Below are 24,943 nucleotides of genomic sequence, written 5' to 3'. Positions count from 1 at the left end.
CTCAGGTATACATTCTCTTTTCCTCTCTTGGGCTCCTCTCTCTTGCCCCTTTCTCTCTGTCTTCCTCTCACTCTACACCCCCCACGGCCCAGTGCAGTCTGCTGGCTATCCTCAGTTTACTACTTTCTCTCTCTGCTCTGGGCTCTTGCAGATGTCTCTGCCTGTACTCTCCCTCAACAGCTCCTGCAGATGCAGGAGGATCCCTGTGAGTTCCAGGCCAGCTTGGTCTGCAGAGCTAGTTCCAGGACAGCCAGGGCTGCTACACAAAGAAACCCTGTTTCAAAAACCATAAAAGGAAGGAAGGAAGGAAGCGAAGGAGGGACGAAGGGAGGAAGGGAGGAAGGAAGGGAAGGAGAGAAGGAAGGAGGGAGGAAGGAAGGGAGGGAAGGAGGAAAGGAAGGAGGGAGGGAAGGAGAAAGGAATTATTTATTCATGTATTTACTTGCAGTGCTAGGGATGAAGTCAGGGCCTTGTGCATGACAGGGAATACTCCACACCACTAAGATAAACTCCCAGATGCAACTGTTTTCTTACAACAGTAAAGTTTAAGTGTTTAAATAGTTAAATTGGTCTTCTGATTGGTAAAGCTTTCTCAGAACTATTGTCTAGAACAATATACTGTTGCTTATTACAGGTAAGAAAATGTTTATTTCTGAGATCAATAGTGTGCCCCTAAGAGGACAGATACGAGAAGTGCTCAGGTGGTTGAGGCCTGCCTCGCACAAGAACCTGACTTTGAGTTCCAGAAACCATATTTTAGAAAACAAACAAAAAACTGGGAGAAGGTAAGTAGATTTCTGTGAGTTTGGGGCCTGCCTGATCTACACAGTGAGACCCTGTCGTAAAAAAAAAAAAAAAAAAAAAAAGAAAGAAAGGAAAGGAAAAGAAAAGAAAAGAAAGGAAGAAGAAAACAAAAAGCAAATAAAAAAACTGCTGGCAATGTGTTCTCTGCAGGCATAAACAGGCAGGTGGAACCTTGGGTCTTGTCTCGGTCACTAGGAAGACAGCATTACCAAAGCAACTCTTATTAAGGCAAGCAAGCACCCAGACAAATGTTCTTCTAGTCCAAAGCCTCAGCATCTTCTACATCCCTCCAACAAACAGCATATCCTGTTCCCTGGTACCAACTTCTGTCTTGGTCACTATTCTCTTGCTGCGACTTCACATCATGACCAAGGCTACGCTTATAAAGGAAAGCGTTTAACTGGAGGCTTGCTTTTACAGTTTCAGAGGTTTAGGCCACTGTCATCAGGGTGCGGCACATGACAGCATATACAAAGACATGGTGCTGGAAAAGGAACTGAGAGTTCTACATCCAGATCTGCAGGCAACAGGAAGAGAAGCAGAGACTGAACTTGGTTGACGCGGGCTTCTGAGACCTCAAAGCCACACCAGCAGTGACACACTTCCTCCAACAAGGCCACACCTCCTTCTACAAGGCCACACCTCCATGAGCTTATGGGGGTGGGGCATTCTTATTCAAACCACCAGTGGTCTGGTTGGCAGGCCAGCCAGTCCAGTCGACTTGTAGGCCAGTGAGTGACCCTTTCTGAAAACAAGAAAGAAAAAAAAAGATGGTGGATGATACCTAAGAAATGATACCCAGAGTTACCCTCTGATCCCAGCACATACACGAGTATACAAAAACACACACATCCACATGCACCTCTCACCGATATGACACACACACACACAAAGAATGTACTTAAATGTTTAACAGCCAAAAATGACCTAAAAAAGGAAAGCAATTTATAAAGTTATTACTTTTTTTAGGGGGGGGAATCTCCTTTTGCAGGCCCTGAGCTGGCTTCCAGCAAGAGATCTTCCTTGCCTTACTGTCCCAGGTGCTGGCATTACAGACATGTGCCACCATACCTGGCTTTAAAACTGATTTTTAACAGGAAAACTAATTCCTTAATGAAAGGTAGAGGTTTTACATCAATGTATACATCATTAAAGAAGTGTATATAGAAAACATACTTTGTGGTAAGACTTTTGACTGCCAGAAAGAACATAGCCAGTTGGCTAACAAGCAATTTAAGTAGAATGTCTACAAATCAAAAATTCATACCCAATATGTTCACAAGTATATTCATAGGCAAAATGCTATTTATAAGGCGACGCATCTTTCCATATGTTCAAGAGGGAAGATCCTTGCAAGACTAAGCTATAAACAACACTTGTCTTTCAAGGGCGCTCTGCAGGAGACCAGGTACTTTCAGCTAACGTTTCACAGTGTCCCAGCAAAGCCAAGTAAGACTTGGGGAAATCAGTCAATTCAGCGGACTTGTCAACAGGGCTAACCTTTCCGAGCCTTTCTGGAACTGGTTTCGGGAAACAGGACTTAAAATACAAAATTTCAAATTTGAGACAACTGTCCAGGGAAAGAAAATGATAGTTTTAAATGTTTCTGTTTGTTAATTCAGATTTCCAAAAGCAAATAAAGGCACAACTGACTTTACTTAAACTCATTGAGAAAATGTTCACATATTTTCACAAAAGAGTTAAAACAGTGGATTTTTTCCACAATGTTAATTTTCATTATTTGAGGAACTTACTAATGTTGAGCTCCTAGTTTTCTGAATATGGCCGGATAAAGTTAATTCCTAAACCAAAACTACCATGAAAACATTAACAAACCTGTCACTGCAAAAGAATTAAATTCCCTTCAGTAAGTATGTATCGGTTTATCACTGAGAGTTAGATAAACTAGAAAAAGTCATCATTTATGTAGGATCAAAAAGTGTATGTATGTGTATGAGAGTGAAAGTGAGTTCTTCTGATTCGAAAAGACAGGAAACAAGACATTTCCAAATTTCACCCTTAACAAGACAGATCCCATCTAAGTAAAATTGCAACTACAAACAACCAAGTTGCTCAAGCTTCCAGGCCATCACAAAACCATCAACATTACTGCACTAGTTTTGTTGCTGTCCTGATCTAAAACAGCTCAAGGGGAAAGGATTTCTTTTGGCTCACAGTTCCAGGGTCATCCATCACGGTGGAGAGGTGTGGGAGAGCAGACCACAGGGAAGGAGACAAAGTTATCAATACTACGGAATGCAATCTGTTTGAGTGTATCAGTGTAACGCTTTTCCATACAGTGTGGTGACAGTTACTGTGAAGAGTTCCAGTGGGGGCGTTATAAACAGCGCTGTGAACATTCACTCTAGTACACTCATCTGGCGGTGTGTGTCTCCAAGCGGAACTGTGGAACCATAAGGTATGCATGTTTAGCTTCCATGGCTGCCAAACAGCCTTCCAATTTGTTCGTTCCAATTTCAGAATTTCAGCTGCTGTATGTTCTCACAACACTTGCTAATTTTCATCTTCTTTCATTCTAATGAGTGTACAATAGTACTTCACTTTGATTTTTTTGAGTGGCAATATTTTAAAATACTTCACAAAAGTAATAAAGGAGAAAAGTTTTGAACCATGAAAGTAGGACAACTTCTTATCCCTAGCACAGCAAGCTCACGCCTAAAATATTGGCAAAGCCATCTTATTTAAATATGAAGGTGAGGGAAAAAACCAAGGTATCCCCTGAACAAGAACCGGATAATGAAGCTCCTAGCAAAGGCATACCACACAACATGGTGTAAAGCAGAAGCACGAGAGCACAGGAGCAGAATCTCAGTGTCTGTACTCTCAGCTATCCTGGGCTTCATAGTGAATTCAATATCAGCCTGGGCTACACGAGACCTGAAAGACACAGAGACAGAAAGAAAAGAAAAGCTGGAGTGGGGGGTGGAGGACACAGAGAAATAGAAAAGCTAAAAACTTAACACTGGCTAGATGGAAAAAGGATGCACAGAGAAAAATGACAGCTTTCCAAACAGACTAAGAAAGAGGAGGACAGACCAGAAACACTTAAAGGAACACCAGGGCTTAACAGGTGGCTGTCACAGAAAGACTAGTGAAGGGACTAACAGACAGGGAAATGGCCCGGCATAGTGACCCACACCTGCTATCCCAGCATTCAGCAGACATGAGAGCCTGACTCCACAAGGCTGTCTTCAGACCTCATAAGCTCACTGTGTCACACTCTCACACGTGTCACATACACATTCAAAAAGTACCTACCTACCTACCTATTTTGGGTTTGTTTTTGTTTTGTTTACTTTTGTTTTGAGACAGGGTTTCTCTGTGTAGCCTTGACTGCACTGGACTTTGCAGAACAGGCTCAAATTTACAAAGATCCTCCTGCCTCTGCCTCCCCAAGTGCTGGGACTACAGGTGTGTGCCACCACACTCAGCTTAATCTATATATTTTTAAAGTAAAGCAGGAGGGGTAGAGAGATGGCACAGCAGTTAAGAGTGCTTGCTGCTCTTCTAGAGGACCTGAGTTGAGTTTCCAGCACCCACGCCAGGCTGCTAACAACTACCTGTAAGTGCAGAACTATAGGGGAGCCAACTTCCTCCTCGGTCCTTGACGGGCACCCTTGCACAGGTGACACACACACACACACACACACACACACACACACACACAAATAAACAAATATTTTAAAGAAAAGGTAATATTTATATAACTTTATTTAAATAAATATTTTCTTTAAAATATTTAAATACAATTTAAATAAATAAAGAAAGAAATATTTAAAAGAAAAGGGCTGGCGCAGTGGCTCAGTGGTTAAGAGCTGAGTGCAACCAGAGTAGAGAACCTACCCCAGAAAGCTCCCCTCTGAGGTCACACACAAATAAAAAGTGCGTTTTTTTTTTTACAAGTAAGCAAATATGAAGACAATGATTTCTTAAAATGCAATCGGCCAGGCGTAATGGCATAGTCTTTTCAATCTCAGCCCCGGCAGATCTGTGAGTTAGAGGCCAGCCTGGTCTACACAGCAAATTCCAGGCTAGCTTTGTCAGTGACACTCTACTGAGATCTACTCGCCTCTGCCTCCCCAAGTCTGGAGTACAGGCATGCACCACCACACCCAGCTGCAAATGAATTTTTCATTTGGTAGAAATTCATTAAAAAGAGAATCTTACTAATAGGTTTATTTAAATGTAGGTCCAGCCAATAATCCCCCTCCCTACAATTACACTCAGCATTTGAAGCTATTCTTACCTTGCCGTCAGGATATTCTGTCAGGCTCATCAGCGGTAAATGTTTTCTTTATTTTTGTTTTGTTTTTTTTTTAACTGCCTTTTAACATCTAATTTTAGGGCTGATAAATTCATATGTGTACTAGAATATGTATTTTGTAAAACGTTTTTGATTAGAGAGATTTTAAATTATCCACTGTTTCTGAGTATACCTAATTTGTATGAAAACATTTTTATTGTCTTACCATAAGGCCTTGATGATCAACATGAGGGAAGCATATATAAAACGTTTGTGTGTGTGTGTGTTTGTGTGTTCTAAAAATGTAAAATAAAGCAACCAGTACTAAGTAAAAAATAAAAAAGAAAGAGAAAAAAGGAAAAGAAACAAAGAAAAGGGTATATGAATAAAAGATAAGCAAGGATGAACTAGCATGTATAACACAGAGCCCCCCAAAGGAAATAAAAATAATGAAATACAATTAAGACTAAAAGTTGTAACAGATTAAAATATTTGGGCCAATATAGTAAAATATATTGTATATCTGGGAAAATTAACAAAGAACAGTTACTACTCTGGCATATTCCAGTAAAAGTATTGCCCTTTGCCCTTTCAGAGCAGGAGAAAATATCCTTTGAGTGTCTAGGCAGAGAAATAAAGTTGCCTGTAATAAAATCCAAACTGGAGATACAGTTCCACATGGTCCCCACAGTACATATGAGGTGCTGGGTTCAAGACCCTGTCCTCCTTTTACAACAGTCCATTTACCAGAATGCAATGCAGTAAGACTGGAAACTATAATTTGTAAAATTGCAATTCACAGCCTGGTTTTACCATCACACATCTCTCGGTAGAGGACAGATAGTGCTAGAATATTTACATATTCCCATGGTTGCTGAGATACAGTGGCTCAGTTAATAACTATACCTCAGAATTACAACCTGAAAAACTAAAATAATTACTATCCGACCTTCCACAGGGAAAGACTTGCCAATCACTACAGTAAAGTAACATTTTTGAAAGATACTTGAGCAAAAACAAAAACCAAAAAAGAGTCAAATACAAGAATTTTTTATTCAGTCAAACTACCTTTAAAGTATAAAAGCTATGAACAGTTTTACTTGTAAAAAGGAAGAAGTATCTTTCTGCTTCTGGGTTACCTCACTCAGGATGATCTTCTCTAGATCCCACTATTTGCCTTCAAATTTTATGATTTCCTTGTAATTGCTGAGTAGTATTCTATTGTGTAAATGTACCACAATTTTTGTATCCATTCTTCAGTTAAGGGACATCTAGATTGTTTCCAGATTCTGGCTATTATGAATAAAGCTGCTATGAACATAGTTGAGCAAATGTCCTTGTTGTATACTTGAGCATCTTTTGGATATATTCCTAGGAGTGGTACAGCTGGGTCTTGAGGTAGCACTATTCCTAATTGTCTGAGAAAGCGCCAGATTGATTTCCAAAGTGATTGTACAAGTTTACATTCCCACCAGCAATGGAGGAGGGTTCCCCTTTCTCCACAACCTCTCCAGCATGTGCCATCCCTTGAATTTTTGATCTTAGCCATTCTGATTGGAATCTCAGAGTCATTTTGATTTGCATTTTTCAAATGATTAAGGACACTGAGCATTTCTTTAATATTTCTCTGCCATTTGATATTCCTCTATTAAGAATTCTCTGTTTAGTTCTGTACCCTATTTCTTAAATGGATTACTTGGTTTGTTGGTGTTTAACTTCTGCATGAAGAGGACCTAAACCCCCTGCTCAGAGGAAGACCATAGGCTTCTCAGTTTCCAAGTTTGTGTCCTAGTAAGGGGAACAGGGGCTGTCTCTGACATGAATTCAGTGGCTGGCTCTTTGATCACCTCCCCCTGAGGGGTAAACTGCCTTGCCAGGCCACAGAGGAAGACAATGCATCCAGTTCTGATGAGACCTCATAGACTAGGGTCAGTGGGAAGGTGAGGAGGACCTCCCCTATCAGTGGACTGGGGAGGGGCACAGGGGGAGAAGAGGAAGGGGGGTGGGATTGGGAGGGGGCTGCAGAAGGGATACAAAGTGAATAAACTGTAATAAACAAACAGAGAAAAAAGCAAGTATTTTCACATGAGTCATTTGTAAGGACTTGAAGAACATCTAACTACAATGATCATAGAAGTGCTATGATACAGGTTCATGTTACACATGAAAAATAGACCATTTTTGTGTGCATGCATGCTGGGGACGAGAGCCAGGGCCTTGTGCATGTAGGTGTGTGTAGTACAGGAGCTACACCTCCACTCTGTGTCTATCCAACCTAAGAGCAACTGCAAAGTTAAACAAAATCTTGGAAACTGTCACTGCTGAATCTAGGGACTTGATTACGCACAGAAGTCAGGCCTGAGGAGAAGAAGAATCACCCCTTGAATTCCTTTTTAACTTAAATTACTAATTGCAGGATGGTACACAACTCCTTAGAAAGCAGCACAATAGTGCCAAACCGGCCACCAAAGAAACTGTCCTCAGAAGCCACAAAACAGAGCAGCGTCCCACATCCACTGAAGCTGGCCACACTTCCAATCCTGTGGTCTTCCAAAATTTTCTAATTTAGCTATTACTAATAAATATGAAAAGTGTGAACAAAATGAAGCCTTCACCTACTTTTTTTTTTTTTAAATAGCATAGAGTTGACACATTGCTCCTTACCTGAGCCTGGCACTCAATGAGAAACCAATAGATTAAAAAAGACCCAACACACACTTACACAGCCACCAGCCCTGACCCATGGAACTCAGGCACAAGAGGAAGGTGGGATCAAAAGTGCCAGCATGCTGAAGGGAACACAAATGACTCAGTGGAAAACTGCTCGGGCACTGGATACACACAAAGTAGAAAAGAACACTGCTGTTACAACACGAAGAAATCTAACAGGATGTACCATCTCCCCTGGCAGTCAAGCCCAGGGAGGAACTCTTGATAGTTAACACAAAAAGCCAAACTCTTCGTCTGCTTCTACCTGGGCCAACTGTCCATTCTTCTGCTCAAATCTGGCAAAAGCATGGACTATGCCACATACTCAGTGACTCATCCAATGTAAGGCCTCAGGTCAAAAACCTCTACCCAGTAGAGCTAACCCATCAGCCTTGCTGTGAGGAACCTCAGCCTTTGCATCTTGTTTTCTGTAAAGGGAATGCTCTGTACTAGTTTCTTATAAAAGCAACTAGTAAAACAGCTTACATTTAGTTCCTATTCCACACTCCTCTTATTTTTTCTTTCTTCTCAAAATCCATGCCTAGGGCTGGGGAGATAGCGCAAATATGAGTACCTGAGTTCAGAGCCTTAGCATGCATGCATAAAGTCAGGTGCTGCAGTACACAGCTGTAAGCCCGATCTCAATGATGAGGCAGAGACGGCAGGATCCCTGGAGCACACTAGCCTGCCCATCACACTGAATCAGTAAGCTCCAGGTTTAGCAAGAAATCCTATCTTAAAAAATAAGGACAAAATGGAGAGTAACTGAGGAAGACAGACAATATCAATCTCTGGCCTCCACAGGTGGACATGCACAAGTGCCCCACATGTTCATGTGCACACACACACACACACACACACACACATAAACCACACGTGTGTACGTGCACACCCCATTCCTTTGAAGGGTAAAGCCTGGGGCTGGAGAGACGGTGCAGGGGTCAGGAACATGTGCTGCTCTTATAGAGGAGTGGTGTTCAACCCCTACTACTCGCATGGAGATTCACCACTGTCTTTAACCCCAGTTTCAGGGAATCCAACTACCCCTCTGGCCTCCATGGATACTGCACACATGTGGTACTCATCACGCATGCATACACACATACAAATCTTCAAAACAATAATAAACCTGTGGGAACTTGGGGAAAGTGAAGACCTAGAAGACGAACCACTAGAAATCACTGAACAGAAGAGTGAGTACATAGCTAAGGCTCCAAGCGAGCACAAATACAGGCTGTGGCTAAACACTATTGTCAGATGCATCTTTCAAGCCCTAACCTCGAGCATCTCAGATAGAAACTTATCTTTGGAGTGAAGGCCTTCAAAAAGAAGTAAGTAAGGTAAAATGAAGTCATATCAACGTAGTCTAATCCATATAGTCCTTCTTGGAATGGCTGATGTCTTTACAAAATAAAATTAGGACACAGCCACACAGAAGGAAACCAATCCAAGGAGCCCTCCAAAAAAACCAACCACCCAGGACCCCAGATCTCAGCTTCTGACCTAAAGAATCATCATAAAACAAAGTCTTGTTTAAGCCACCCGTGGTGCGATGATGTTAGGAGACCTGTAAGAGGGAGGCCATGTGCTGGGCGAGCCACAAGTCACAAACAGCCTTAACTGTGACTTAAACACAGCCAAAGCCCACAAAAACAAAGAGAGGGGTTGGTGGGTTTTGTTTGTTTCCAGACAGGGTTTCTCTGTGTAGCCTTGGCTCTCCTGGAACTCACTTTGTAGACCAGAATGCCCTCAAACTCACAGAGATGGGCCTGACTCTGCTTCTGAGTACTGGGATTAAAAGTGTGCACCACCACTACCCAGTGGAAAAGAGGGGATTTTATTTTATAGGAGATAATTATGCTTTAAATAATGCAACAGTGAAATTGAAAAGCCACAACAATATTTATAAGAAAAACTGAAGGGCATAGTATGTGCAATTTAAAAAGGAATGAAAGATTCAAGTCAGTCATGTCAACTTTGAGAAAAACCAAGAACAGGAGAACCCAGACAAAACATGTTTTATGCTTGAAGTTAACCAAAAGTTAAGTGAATTATAAAAACAACCTAGTTAGCAAGGAAGAGGGATGGAGGCAACTTTGGATGTTCCCTGGGACTGCAAACAGGTGCATTGTTTTTCTTTTAATGTTTAGACGAACTAAAGTATCCTCGAGGATTCACAAACAAAAATGTATTTTCAAGCATCAAATGAAAAGATGGTTGCATGCTGGGCACAGTACTGCACACCTGTAACCCCAGCACTCAAGGATGCAGAGGCAGGCTAATCTCTATGAGTGTGATGCCAGCTTGGTCTACAAAGCAAGTCCAGGACAGCCAAGACTACACAGAGCCTCAAACACACACACACACACACACACACACACACACACACACACACACACAAAGAAGAAAGGAAAAAAAATGGGAAAAAAAAAGAAAAGCTATATGCAGTGGTTTCACTGGAGTTTTGGTACTCTGTAAGTTTCTTCTTGTTCTTCCCTTCCCACCAGCAGCTGCCTTGTGCTTTGCTTTTTCATTCTTTATCTAGAGCCACAGAAGCCACAGAGTAAGAGAGGAAAGCAGGTCTCTAACTTGCAGCTCTGGGGCAAAGTTCAGACAGATCAGAAGGAAAAACAACTAGATAGAAATACATCACTGTATGATAAAATTTTAATGTATTTTTTAGAAGTTTCTCTAATACTTTTAGGTTTTTAAAGTTCTATTTCATGTGAAGTTGCATAATTTTCTTCAAAATATATGTTACTTCCTTCTAGGTATAAAAGTATTTCTGAAGTCCTATGCCCCACCCCTTTGCTCTCTACATGATTTGCAAGTATTATAACACATTTCTGAAATACATCCCTGTTGTCACTTCAGCGACCAGCGTCACCAGTATGCAATACTGAAAGATCTCCCCAGCTGCTTCAAGTGTAAGACTTTGCAAAACAAATGGACACTTCTGGGGAACTCGCTTTGTCCAGAAAAGCCTATTAAAACTTTGTTGGCATTGGATACAAAATAAAATCCCCACATTTGCATTTTCAGCGCTTTTGCTTTCTTGACCTTTATTTGAATTTGAGACTAAGCTTTACCAAACAACAGAATTTACACAGTCACTAGCCAACCACAGTCCTCATTATGGAATCTTTGCAGTGCATTTGTTTCCTAGGAAACCGACCAGAGCACAGACAGAGTGCAATTTCAGACTAGCAAAAGAATTCTCCAATCACGCTGGTAAATAAAGTCCATAAATCAACTAATCAGAAGCAAACTCAAGAAGCATCATGGAACCTGAGCTCTGTGGAAACTTTTTTACAGGAGGAAAAAAAAGAAAAAGCTGTGGGGTTTCTTTGGGTACTATGTACAACCCTTAAGTAAATATTATGAGCAGGTTTCTTATAAACACAAACTGTCATAAAATAAACTGTTCAAAATAAATGGCTTCTCTCCAATCCTCAGCTTCTCTATTTTTGACAGGATTTAGGAGGGAATGCTTCTCCAGAGCCAGCCTCATACATCTGGTACCAAGATATTAATCCAAGAATGAATTATGTGTTTCAGCAAGCAACATGGACTTGTGTTCTTCTTAGTACAAAATGGCAAAACCTGCAATGAACAGTGTCTATCACACCTCTCATTCTTGTTTGCTTCCCCACCAGGCCAGAGAGCTGGCAGGGGATAGGGCGAGGACAAGACCAACAGTCACAGATCAATAAAGAGCAAATCTGTTGCCTCCAAGTCTTCTATTATGTTAGTACCAAACACAGGAAGGTACTGGAAAGCCTGCAGAGGCTTAGGTCTCCTAGATTTAACTGAGGACAGCTTAGTGTTGCTTAGGAAAACAAACAAACAAACAACAACAACAAAAAACAGCTAATTGGCAACTTCTTTTTAAGGGCAATTTACACAAACCCAAATTTTCTGCAAGGAGCATTTATTTGATTTATTTGTAGTAAGGTTAAAAAAAAAAAAGCATCTGGACAAAAATCATTTTATATGCCCTCTTAGACACCAACTGACCAAAAGGGAAATAAGTTAAAAATACATAAGCCACTCTGGGATGCTTCTGATTACACCATTTATTAGTTACACAGAAAGAAAAATCTTAACATCTCCACACCAGTCACAAAGAAACAAAAGGGCAAGGCATTATCTTTAGTGCTGACTGAGAAAACTGTTAGACACCAGTACCACTCCACCACACCCTTCCCAACACAGCCCGGGCACGGTCATCTCTTCTTTTTTCTCTTCTGCGCTTACACGGGGTGCTTTGCTAAGTTTATCACAGTCTAATAAATACACAAACGAGCACACAAACGAGCGATTCAGTCTGTCAGCCTGCCTTCTCTGCCAGTTCGGGCAGTGCCACCAAGCTGCAGCCCTGATAGTGCCCTAGAACTCCCTGTTCGAGATAACGCCGGACCTAATTCAAGCCTCCTCTTTAAGCTATTTATAAGGGAGAGCAGGAGGTTTAGGAGGGAGGGCCACAGCCACACACTAAGTTCCGTGCCTCTGTGTAGCTGAAAATCGTTTACCTACTCTAGACGGGAGGTCACAGCAAAACCCGTCAACTGTGGCACATGAAGCTGCTTCTAGACGGTTGGATAACTTACAAAGATTCAGTACACAATCTAACAGAACTGGGGCAAGAATCTAGGGTAAATTTTTCTCCCACAAAATAGCACTATTTTAAGCATATTAAACTCTTTCGTGTTAAAAATAGTGTAACTGAATATAAGTCCATTGAACTGTATTTTTTCTTGAATTTTTAACAACTTAATGGCAATTTAAGTAGCTTTCCCACCACAGTATTTTTTCCTTCAAGCTTACTTTTTTAAAAGGAAGCTTCCACTTTCTCCAAATGGCTGTACCTAGCTATGCTTGGCGTTCCTCAAAACTAATTTAAAAAACACAAGTCAAAAGTGCCCAGGTAAGAGTCAGACTTACGTCAATATGAATTATCACAGTATACAAAAATAAAGTTTCTAAAAGTGAAAACAAACAGATTAGCGTAAGGACGTAACCCCATACCTGCATAGAAAACATTAGTCTGTAAATTGAATTTTACAAATGAATCCTGGACTTCATTTGTCTTTTAATCGTCTATGAAAACATAGCAACTATTCACGAAGCTAGCCAGATAATCAAGTAAGAATAATGTATCTTTTAACTTTGAAAACACTATATCTGGCATATAAACAACGCAATCTTTGGTTTGTATGCATTGAATGCATAAACGCATCCTGTAAAATATGGAAACACAGGTGGGAAAAATCACTAACCTCGAGCTCTCCTCACATGCTATCAATAATCTCCTGTCTTAAGAGGGAAAACAAAGGTCTTCCCTTAGCCCGAATGAAAAGACTACCATTGTGTTTTACTCTCTAATGTGGAGAAGCTTTCACTAGCCACTACCTGACACCGCGGGTAACTTTAATGGACAGAACACTGTCGGCGATAATCCTAGAAACCGTAAGAAGAAAACTTCACTCCAAAACTTCAAAACAAAAATACAATTGTTTTTTAAACCAGTCATGTTCGATGTCCCCCATTGAAGCCACTATCTGACCTTTAAAAATTAAAATTAAAGATAGCGGGGAGAAACCCACAAACATTTTTCGTTTGTTTGCTGTGATGTGCTTGCTGGCCAGCCCGACCTCCTCTTCCCAGGACGCTAGGTGTCTCGATCTGTTTGATAACAAACACAAATCACTGCGCGCAGCCTCAGACTGGGGGAGCCTTGGGGAGAGCGCTCCTCCGCTGCAAACAATGATAGGGAGCGAACCGCCGCGCGTGCCTTCACGCGCCCCCCGCTGCCCCCCGACACCCGGCCGGTGCTGCAGAACCCCGAGGCGCCTCGGACTCTGAAGCCGGCGGGGCAGACCTTCCCTCCTTCCTCCCGCCCTCCCGGCCGGCTCGGGGACGCCGGCGCAGGGACAGTCCGCGCCGCGACACCGCGGGCCGCGAACCCGCGCGCCCGACTCGGCGCCCGCAGACCCCTCCGCCCCTAGCGCCCTCCCGCCTCGCCGGCCCGCAGCAGACAAAAGGAAGGTTCCGAGGGTCACGGCGCGGCCGCCCACACACAAAGGGGCCCCGCGCCCGCGTGCTCCCCCGCCCCGCGCGGGCCCGCACCCACCTGCAGGTGTCTGTGCGTCTGTCCATAGGAACGCGGGCGGTGGGGCCTGCGGGAGCCGGGCGGCCGGGCTGGACGGGACGGGACGGCCGGACCGGGGGCGGCGGCAGCGCGGCCGGAGGCCCGGGCGCCCGGGGCCGGGGGGGGGGGGCGGGAGCGGCGCCCCGTGGGCTGCGCGGCGGGCGGCGGCGGCGGCGGGGCGGCGGGGGCGAGGGCGCCAGCCGGGCTCGGCCACCGGCGGAGCCGCTCGGTGCGCCCCGGGCTCCGCGCGCCGGGCTCGGAGCGCGGGGGCGGGGCCGCGCGGGGCGGGGCCGGAGAGGGGCGGGGCGGGGGCTCGGACCGCGGCTCCAGCCGGCACCGGAAGCGCTCGGCGGGCGCCGGGACCTACAGGAAGTGTGCAGCGACGCCCGCGGAAGGCGCCCGACCCGCGTCGCTCGCCACCCTGAGGGGGCGCGGCCCTGAGCCGGACGGGCTCGGTCCCTACGGAACCCGCGTCCCCGCCGCTTCCCACGCGGGTGGCTGTCCGCCGTCTCCGCGCACGTCCGGTAAAGCCTGGCAGCAAGCGGAGCCCGCTCGCTTTCAGAGGTGTCTGACCTCAGGCAGAGCTGTGCCGGGCCGCCTGAAACCAACCGCGTACTCACCCCGTGGTGTCCGAACGCCACAACTCAGTCTCGCTCTCTCACACACACACACACACCTGTAATAAACTGGACATCTCAAAATGTTTAAAGAAAGAAGATGCTGCACGGTGTTAAATATTCTACTAGGTTAACCTGCATGATTATGAAGAGTTAAGATGTTGCAGACCAGAGACAAATTATCTTGGGCTCTTTTAGTTTCTTTGAAAGCCAGTCTATTGCCCGCCCATGTGGCAAACTTACCACCCTCATGCCTCTAACGAAAACCTTTAAAGTGTTATTTTTCGCAGAGGCTAGTCAGCTCAGTGGTTAAGAGCATTGGCTGCTCTTCCAGAACACAAGTTTGGTTCCAAACCGAGGTGTGATTCCCAGCAATGGCTCATAAGAGTCTGTAACTCCAGTTTCAGAGGCTCCGGTGCCTTCTCTAGTCCCTGCAAGCACTGACACAAGTGGTGCACTGACATACGTGCAGGCAAAACGATCATAAATAGTAATAATAAAAAATTAAACGCATTGTCACCTGACTAGTTTCCAGCAAGCCAAAAGCTACAGATCTCATCAGCACCAGAAAATTGTAAATGGGGCCCGCTTGGCCGTAGTCCACCCACCTGTAGTCCCGGCCATTTGCTGAATGCCTGGATTTTATGACTATCTTTGCTCTGTAACTAATAAAAAGAAATCTCATGTAAACACTTCAACGGTGGGGCATGTCTTTCAGGGTAATCTGAATCCATGCTGCTAGGCCATCATCATTCATATTTGGCTAAAGGATTGACTCTCTGATAAGAGCTATATTTTTGCAGCTACGAACTCATGGAGCAACACCTAAAACTCTCAGACTGGTGCTCTGGCACGTATGGCACGCATGGCATACGGAGGCAAGACTGCACGTATTTAACAAACAAAAAAACAACTTTCATAGCACTTACTAGATACTCAGGTTTGTGCCAAGCACTTAGTGGGTTGTCAAGGAAATCTATAAAATTGGTGCCATTAACATTGCCATTTTATGAAAACTTTGTTAAAATTTTTATTGGCTTTTGTATGTGTGGGTGTTTTGCCTGCGTGAATGTCTCTGGACCCAAGCGTGTGCCTGGTGACCTTATAGGACAGTAGCAGGTGTCAAATGCCCTGAAACTGGAGTTACAGATAGCTGTGAGCTGCCTCCTGGGTGTTGGGAATCAAACTCAAGTCCTCTGGAGTTGAGGTATGTTGTGTGAAAGTGTCTCTCTGCATATTGAATTGTTAATTCTGTACCAGCAGAGATACTAGTGGGATCTTGGCATTGTTATTTCTACAGCTAGCCTCATATTTTGTAAATATTTATCCTTCTTCGTTTGCCTATTGATTGTAATAAAGATCTGAGCAGAAAGTAGTGAGCAGAACTTCTGGGCAGAGAGAATGGGACCGGGGAGAAAAAAAATCAGAGGCGAAAGATTGGCCACTGGACATGGGGGCAGAGCAGGGGGTGATGAGGAGATGGACCAGAGTGGAGCAGAGAGGTGGACCTGGCTACTTAGCAGGACATAGCCAGGGTTGGTCAGGTTAGAGTAGCCAGGAGACTGCCCAGCGAAGGGTCTAAGCTTTAAAACATTAATAAGCCTCTATATCACTGAAGGGTTCAATAGTCCCACTCCACTCTGGAAGATCAACTAATGATCCTACCCCTGGGCATCTCTCCAGCCCCACATTTTGAGGTATATACTGAGAAGTGATATTGCAGTTCTTAAAATAATTTTAGTTTTCAGAAACTGAGGCTTAGAGAAACTAAGAAATCTTAACAGTTTGTTGTTGGAGCTCAGATTCATCCAAAGCAGTCTGGATCTAGACTCCCTTTTCTCCACAAGGCAATGGCTGTTTCCAAAACATTTATAAAGGCAGTAACTTATATTTAGAACATAATCTGATCAGCCTTAGATACTACCCACATCTTGGCCTCACCCCTCCTAGGAAAGGAAATCTCAGTCATTCCTACCTCTGAGGTAGGTAAGAGATGAGAATATGACAGATTGTGAACAAAGCATCCAGGGTTATAAATGTCAGATGAGGTGATGAGATGAAGGTATTCCTAGCTCTTTTTGAACTCTCACTGGCTGGTTCAACTCAGCTATTCTGGCCCAAACTTCTCTCCAAGATGACTGATTCAAACTGGCTTCTCTCTGATTTGCTCTGCCTGGTCTCAAAGTAATTCTGGCAATATGTTTTAATCTTCTGGCTCCTCTTTATTCTCTGGCTTGTTCTGTCTTGACCTGGGTCTAGCTTGTTTTCTTTGCAGCCTGTCTCTGTAAAACTACCCCAGTTAAAAAAATCTCTCCCCTCCCTCCCTCCCCCTTTTTCTCACTCTCTTCCCCTCTCTTCCTCTCTCCCTGCACAGCTCTTAAGTAACCTCTCCTTCCTGTTCTATTCTTGTGAAAGTTGGGCATATCCATTTGACTCATTCCATGAAATCTTTCTCTGATTCATCACTTTGACTGTCCCTTAATAGATTCAATATTCAAATATGCCTGCCTCCTTCTATAAACCAACCTTATCTTCATTGTTTGGGATTAAATGTGTATATTAAGGGCATGTCTGTATTCCAACCAGATCATGGCCATGGCCAAAATTTAGTGTGTGTCAATCAGGAGAGAAATGAGGTACAAACACAAACTTATTCTCAGATCTCAAGAAGGTTGGAGGTGCTGAGAGGAGGCTAACAAATATGGAGATAGCAGGAAACTTAACTAGTGGGAAAAAAAGAGACAGAAAGAAAATTGGGGCTGCAGAGATGGCTCAGTGGTTAGGAGCATTTGTTGTTCTTGAAGAAGACCTAGGATTGGTTCCAGCACCCACATGGTGACGCACAACCATCTGTAACTTGTTTCACAGTACCTGATATGTCCTCTTCCCGTGGGCACCAGGCACATATAAGATACACATATAAATGAAATCTTTTGTTCTGTGTTTGTTTATTAAGGTCCATGGTATATTTTAGACTTCACTGAGGGGTAACAGTTTGGGTGGTTTAAAGAAAACACTAGCAGCCAGGTGGTGGTGGTACACGCCTTTAATCCCAGCACTTAGGAGGCAGAGGTAGGTGGATCTCTCTGAGTTCAAGGCCATCCTGGTCAGCAAGTTCCAGAACAGCCATGGCTATACAGAGAAACCCTGTCTCAAAAAAAGGGAAAAAAAAATTAGCAAAAGAGAATTTGTTTCCCATGATTACTCTGTCCTGGCATTCTATGAGGTTTTGTTTTGTTTTTAAATTGTGGTTATTAGCTATCAAGCATGTTGGATTTGAGTCACTGAGTGACTGTATCATAGACTACTGTAGTAGAATTTTAACAGAACTATTATATCTGGCGTGAGTTCCTGAGTGAGAAGGAAAGTTTTGAGTGGACAAAAGGTGACAGGGCACAACAGGATTTTAAATAACTTACGTTAAGCCCCAAAATAGAGGCCAATGCAACAAATGTATCAAACAAATTATGGCTTTGATGTGGCATGAATAAACCTTGAAAGTATTATGCCTAGTGAAGGAAGCCTATCAGGAAAGTGAAAAGTGTGACTCTATACATATGTCCAGAATTGGCAAGTCAGTAGTAATAGGAACTTGGTTTGTTGTTGCACAGGACTAAAATATTGTGTTGATGCAGCGTGGGGAGGGTGATAAAACATTCTAACTGGGGCTGCAAGATGACTCAGCACATGAAGGCCCTTGCCTCCAACCTCGATGGCTTGAGTTCAGCCCTGAGGAGCCACATGTTGGAAGGTGAGAACTGAGTCCCCACAAGTGGTTCCCCAACTCCACACAGGATAAAAAGGAAAAAAGGGATGGAGGGAGAGGAAGGACAGTAACTGTGATGATAGTTAGCTCTGCGTGGACAGAATAGCATATTACACATCTAGTGAACTAATTACACAGTGATTTTAGAGCAGACGGAACTGGTTTTGGTTTGTACTGTCATTTTTTTGAGACAGGTCATACTGTTACTCAGGCTGGGCATCCATTCCTACCATTAGTATTCACCACTCTTTTAAGGGACCTAACAGTGCAATCTGAGAAGAAAGAGAAATAAAAGGCACACAGAATGGGGGGAAAGGAGATAGATTCATCTTTATTTGAAGATAACATGATTTAAAGAATCTGTTTTAAAAAGCTGCTAAAGATAATGAGTAGGTCTAACTACTGCAGGGCGTTAGGAATACTCACAAACTAATTCTATTTCTGTATGTTAGCACTTGGAAACTCAGTTTAGCCAGGCATGGTGGCTAATCATAGCACTAAGAAAGCGGAGGCAGGAGGACTGGCCTGAGTTCAAGGCCAGTTGAGTTACCCCATCTGGAGAAAAAGGGAAAAGCTTAAAATGTAAAGATAGCTAGAATAGTATCAATAATATAAAATACTTATAGTAAGTTAAACAAAAGTTTGCCTCTACAGTCCCTCACACACTTTCTTAGTGAGGATAAAGTAGTAAACAGCTAATTTTATTGCTTGATTCTCATTAGTTGTTCATGGTACATATTTTTCCTATAAAAGGCAATGAATGAAATAAAGGCTTAGAGGGGGAAATTGGATAAAAATAGACAATATATTAAGATGTCTTGAGTGGTTAGTTGTTTTAATTATAATTTCAAGTCTAATAGATACAGGAATCCTACTTTTTCCAGAACAAACCTATGCGTCCTTATACGACAGTGGAGGAGACAACAGAGTTTTAACTTCTTTACTTCTGAGGAGAACAGTCAACACTTTTGCTTCTTGTCCTTCAGAGTCTGGAATTCATATGGGTCATTAGCTTCTCCAATTTGACTGCTAGGGCCATGTTTCCTTTAATTTTCAGCTTTCCTGACATGAATGCCATGGTTGGCTTTAGTTTCCCTAAAATAAGAAATGAGACAGAGAAAGCGTCATTAGTGTCCTAAGGGATATGCCACTTCAAGAACGTGCACTCTAGGAAGAATCTGCAGTTATATAAATCCTGGAGCACAGAAATTTCTAGACAGCATTGCACATTACTATCTAGGGAAGCTCAGCTTCTGACGTGGATGTTAACAATACCCTATAATACAAAAGATAACGTTAAAAAGCTAAAGATGCTATGTTTATACTACTGGGTACAACAGTCTAAAGAAATGCAGACCCCAATGGATTTTGGTACGCAAATATTACATTATTTAATTTTCCTAATTTATTATAGCTCATTAAACCCTTTACCCATTTCACTTAATTTCAATAAATTAAATGGCGTGAAAAATGTACAAAATATTTACAAATGATTTTTAAGCTGGGCGTAGCAGTACATGTAACTCTAGCACTTGAGGGCTGAGTCAGGAGGATCACATGTTCAAAGCCATGCTGAGCTAAACAGTGACGGTGTGTCTAAGCAAACAGCAGCTAAGACCATCAAGTACACAGTAGTGAGGAGCTGGGGAGAGACTCGGGGAAAGTGCTGGCTGCACAGGCCTGAGGACCTTGTGCAGAGCCCAGAGCCATGTAGCGTCGTGTGCTGGGAGGCACGTCTGTGCCCGGGGCTCCCACTGTGAGGTAAGTGCATGGAGGCTTGTGGTCAGTTAGCATGCCGTACACAGCCACGGACCACAGAGACACCCCGTCAGAAGGTGAAGGTGAGCGCGGACACACAAAGGCTGTTCTCTGACCTCCCGGCACATAGTGGTACTCGCACATGTGTACTCATATAAACACGCAAACACACATATACTAAAAATTCTTATTTTTAATATAATGTATGTAGGGCTGGAGAAAGAACTTGCACAGTTCTTTAAGAAGATCTGAGTTTGTTTTCTAGCACCCATGTCCAGTGGCTCAAAAAGGCCCATCATTCCAGTTCCAGGGAATCTGACGCTTCTGGTCTCCCTCTGAGGATACTTATACACACATGGGCATACCCACTGACAGACACACACACACACACTATTTAAGAAATAATTTTTTAAAGTATAGTCTATGAACACAAAAGTATATGTTAGCATTTTTCAACCAGAGACATGTAAGCATTAAAATTAGAATTAGAAACTGGGCACTGTGGCGTACGCCTGTGATCCCAGCACTCAGGAGGCAGAGGCAGGCGGATCCCAGCACTCAGGAAGCAGAGGCAGGCAGATCTCTGTGAGTTTGAGGCCAGCCTGGTCTACAAAGTGAGTCCATGACGGCCAAGACTACACAAGGAAATCCTATCTCCAGAACAAAACAAAACAAAACAAAACAACAACAACAAAATAGAATCGCAGAATGAATAAAGTGTAATTGATGAAAAATTTAAAAAAAAAAAAGAAGGCTGCAATAAAAGTAGAAAACTGTAAAAAAAAAAAAAAAAATAGAATCGCAGCTGGGCAGTGGTGGCACAGCCTTTAATCCCAGCACATGAAAGGCAGAGGCAGATGAATCTCTGAGTTCAAGGTCAGCTTGGTCTACAGAACAGCCAGGGCTACACAAAGAAACCTTGTCTCAAAAAAAAAAATTTTTTTTTAACATAGCTACTATGGGGCTGGAGAGATAGCTCAGTGGTTAAGAGCAGTGTCTGCTCTTCCAAAGGACCCGGGTTCAATTCCTAGCACCCACACGGCTGCTCACAACTATCTGTAATGCCAATTCCAAGGGATCTGACACCTTCACACAAATGCACATAAAATTACTTCAGTGCCAGTTCAATCTAGAGCACAGGGTTAATAGGAAAACTGAGGCTCAAAGAGGATTTTACCTTGCCCGAAGTCCCACAGCTTGTACACAGCAGTGCTCCAACCCTTAGCCAGGTATGCCCAACTATCACTTATGACTTCCTTACTTAAATGTTTCGACACTGTTTATGTCTCCTACAAGGTACATGTGTCTGGTACCTTAGTGGCCTCTCCTACCTTCCACCTCTGTGACACATGTAGGTTCAAAACAGCAAAAATCATGGATAAAAGAAGCAATTTAAAGTTAATCGGAAATGTAGGTGCAGAAGAAAAGAACCTGAAATAATTCATGCTTTGGGAGATTAATAATAATAATAATAAATAATAATAATAATAATAATGAAGCAAAGAGATGGCTCGGCCTGGTGAACTGAGCTCAGTACCCAGAGGCTAAAGGAAACAGAATCTACAGTTGTCCTCTGCCTCCACAGAAATGCCACGCATGAACACCTGTCCACTCCATACACACACCTCACACAAAGATAGAAATGTAAAAATTTATCTCAAAATGGATCACAGACTTAAATGTACAAACTAAACTTTTCAAGTCTTACAACACAGGGTTATGGAATAAATGTAGGCTCCTACATCTGAACACCTTGTCCCCAATTTGTGGTGTTGGTTGGAGGTTACAGAGCTTGCAGAACGCGAAGCTCGCTGGAGGAAGTGCACTATTGCAATGAGGCTTTGAGAACTGACAGCCTTGTCCAATTTGGTCTTTCTGTTTCTTCTTTTTTCCTCCTTTCTTTTTTTTTTTTTTTGGTTTTTTGAGACAGGGTTTCTCTGTGTAACAGAGCCCTGGATGTCGTGGGCTCACTTTGTAGCCCAGGCTGGCCTTGAAATCACAGAGAGCCTCCTGCCTCTGCCTCCCGAGTGTTGGGATTAAAGGCGTGGCCACCGTGCCCAGATTGTTCTGTTTCTTCCATGTATCTGAGATGTGAACTCTCAGCTTCTGTGCACCTGCTGCCGTCCCTCCCCGCTGCTATCGACACTCTCTGGAGCCATAAGGCAAAATGAACTCTCGTTATGTAAGTCACGCTGGATCATGGTATTTTATCACAGCAACAGAAAACAAGGGCTGGAGAGATGGCTCAGTGGTTAAGAGCATTGGCTGCTCTTCCAGAGGTCCTGAGTTCAATTCCCAGTAAACTATACAGCACCTCACAACCATTTCATGAGATCTAATGCCCTGTCTGGCACACAGGTATATATGCAGACAGAGCACTCATAAGCATAAAATACATAAATAAATCTTTAACAGAAGAAAGTATTTGCATATAATATACCTGGAAATTAAAAAAAAAATACTTCTTAAAACTCATGGAAAAAAGACAACTCAATTTAAAAACAATAAGGGGGGGAGCTAAAAAGATGTCTCGGTGGCTAAGAGCCCTTGGGGCTCCTCTAGAAAACTTGAGTTTGGTCCCCAGCATCCACATGGAGGCTCACAACTGGCTGTAGTTCTGCTCCATTTCAAGGAGTTCTGGTCTCCATGGGCACCAGACATGCAAGTGGTGCTTGGACATAGTTGCAAGCAAAACAACCGTATACATAATATTAAAACTTTTAAAAACAAAGACTAAACAAACATTTCTCTAAGGCATAACACAGATAGCCAATAAGCACATTTTTTAAAAAGGTTCAACTATTAGCAATTGGGTAATCCAAACCAAAATGTTAAGATTCTAGTAGGATGGTAATAATTTTTTTTAAAACAACAGAACTAAAAAACAGTACTGTCAAGGGCAAGAATTAAGAAAAAAAACAAAAAACAAAAAAAAAAACAAAAAAAACCCCTCACAGAATAGCCCAAAACAAAACAACAGTGACCACTCTCCACAATGCCCGTCAGTTCCTGAGTGGCCAAACAAGATGTGGTGTGAGAAGGGCATTCATTGCTATACATTGCTAAACATTGCTATATATTTGCAATCCAGCACTTTGGAGGTGGAAACAAGAATTTCAGGAGTTCAGGGAAAGCCTCAGGTCTATAGCAAATATGAGGAGAGCCTGGGCTACCTGTGTGAAAAAGAAAATGATATGGGATAGCCATACAATTAAATATGCAACAAGGAGAATAAATAAAACTGCTAATACATGAATGACTCTTAAAAGCCTTAAGCTGAAAAAAGCCCAATGCATGATACTTTACACTTTGATGCCATTTAAAAAAAAAAAAAAAGAATGGAAAAACAGAATGAAATATTTATTTTGCTGGCTAGGGACTGAGTGGAAATAGGAACTGACTACATAAAGAGAGTAATAGAAATATTCTTAAAGTCAAACTTAATGGTAGATGACTAAAAATATATTGAGAATCATGTATATTTTTATTAAGACAAATTTTGTCTTAGTAAATTTTACAATATAATATTTTATCAAAACTATATTGATAGAGGGGGGAAAGCTTTCAAACAAAGTTACTAACCACAATGTAAAAATATATACATACTCTTTAGATAAGGTAATCTTTTTTTGTTGTTGTTTTGTTTTTCAAGGTTTCTCTGTATCTAATAGCACTCGCTGTCCTGGACTCACTTTGTAGTCCAGGCTGGCCTCGAACTCACAGAGATCCACTGGCCTCTGCCTCTGAGTGCAGGGATTAAAGGTGTGCTCCACTATATCTGGCTCAAATAAGGTAGTCTTAAAACAGTTTATTTCCTTTCCTTTTTACTTAAGAGCTAGGGACATCACCTTGTTGTTCAGACTGGCCACAAACTTCTGGTTCAAGCAATCCTCCTGAGCCTCAGCTCCCTAAAAAACTGAGAGGACAGGCATGTGCCACTGAGCCCATCAAAAGTTTATTACTTACTGCTTTGCCACACAGTGGCCTCTACTGGCTAAAAAGAGATTTGTTACTTTAGGTTTTGTATTATACTGCATGCTTCTACACAAATAGTCATAGAAATAGTTACGATCTCTAAAAGGAGACTTCTTAGACTCCACAGTCGAAACTGTACCCATATAAAGGAAAGCTGATAAGCAGAATGAAATGACAAAGGCAGAATGTTCCCGGTATAGGTATAAAATGTGCCTCAAAACTCATGTCTTAGGGAACTCTGGCAAATGCAAGACTACAGTCACAGAAAGAGAAAGAAAGCTCACTATCTCGGGCTTATATATAAGGAAAAGCTAAAGAAGCCATGGAGCCAAGAGCAGTGATGCTAACTCTTAACATGGGTAAAGGGTTAGTTCAAGTCATCCTCAGCTATACAGTTTTCCAGGCCAGCTTAGACTACATGAAATCCTGTATTAAAGCAAAGCAAAGGAAGCCACTGATGCCCAATCCACTGATTAGAAGGTCAGTCAGAACAGAATAACTAAGAGCAAGAGTGACCTTCAAGATGGCTCAGTGGGTAAAAGCACTGTGTAAGCCGACAACCTGATTTGCACTCTCAGGACTCACATAAAGGTGGAAGGAGAGAACATATGAGTAACTTTATAATTCATTACAATTATTCTTTTGAGACAGTTTCTTTATGTAGCCCTGGCTGTCCTGGACTCACTCTGTAGACCAGGCTGGCCTCAAACTCAGAGATCTGCTGCCTCTGCCTCTGCCTCACCAAGTGCTGGGATCACAGGTGTGCGACACTGCACCTAGCTACAATTAATTTTAGATTAGAATATTATAATGTCTTAGTTAAGAGTAGTGTTGCTATTTTTTTTTTAAGAATTTATGTTAACTTACCAGTTTGAGTAATATTCTAAGAGAATAAAATA

General features: G+C 42.6%; 2 protein-coding genes across 4 annotated transcripts in view; both read right to left on the bottom strand.

The window, feature by feature from the left end:
• Positions 1–14,191, bottom strand: part of Kiaa1958 (KIAA1958 ortholog) — a 149,474-nt gene extending 135,283 nt beyond the window's left edge. Inside the window, exon 1 of one of the 3 annotated variants that reach the window (XM_060381147.1) lies at positions 13,911–14,191. The gene's annotated coding sequence lies outside the window, so the exon portion shown is untranslated. The remainder of the gene's footprint in view (positions 1–13,910) is intronic. The other 2 variants (XM_060381146.1, XM_060381148.1) reach the window with 2 other exon arrangements.
• A 4,425-nt stretch (positions 14,192–18,616) lies between these two features.
• The window catches only part of Hsdl2 (hydroxysteroid dehydrogenase like 2), a 43,951-nt gene continuing 37,624 nt past the window's right edge, over positions 18,617–24,943 (bottom strand). Inside the window, exon 11 of the mRNA XM_021627680.2 lies at positions 18,617–19,406. Within this exon, the coding sequence (XP_021483355.1) occupies positions 19,294–19,406 (113 nt within the window). The 3' untranslated portion in view covers positions 18,617–19,293. The remainder of the gene's footprint in view (positions 19,407–24,943) is intronic.

This window comes from Meriones unguiculatus, chromosome 3 (genome assembly GCF_030254825.1).
Source record: "Meriones unguiculatus strain TT.TT164.6M chromosome 3, Bangor_MerUng_6.1, whole genome shotgun sequence".
In the NCBI taxonomy this organism is placed as follows: domain Eukaryota; kingdom Metazoa; phylum Chordata; class Mammalia; order Rodentia; family Muridae; genus Meriones; species Meriones unguiculatus.
This window is presented reverse-complemented; position numbering and strand designations above follow the sequence as displayed.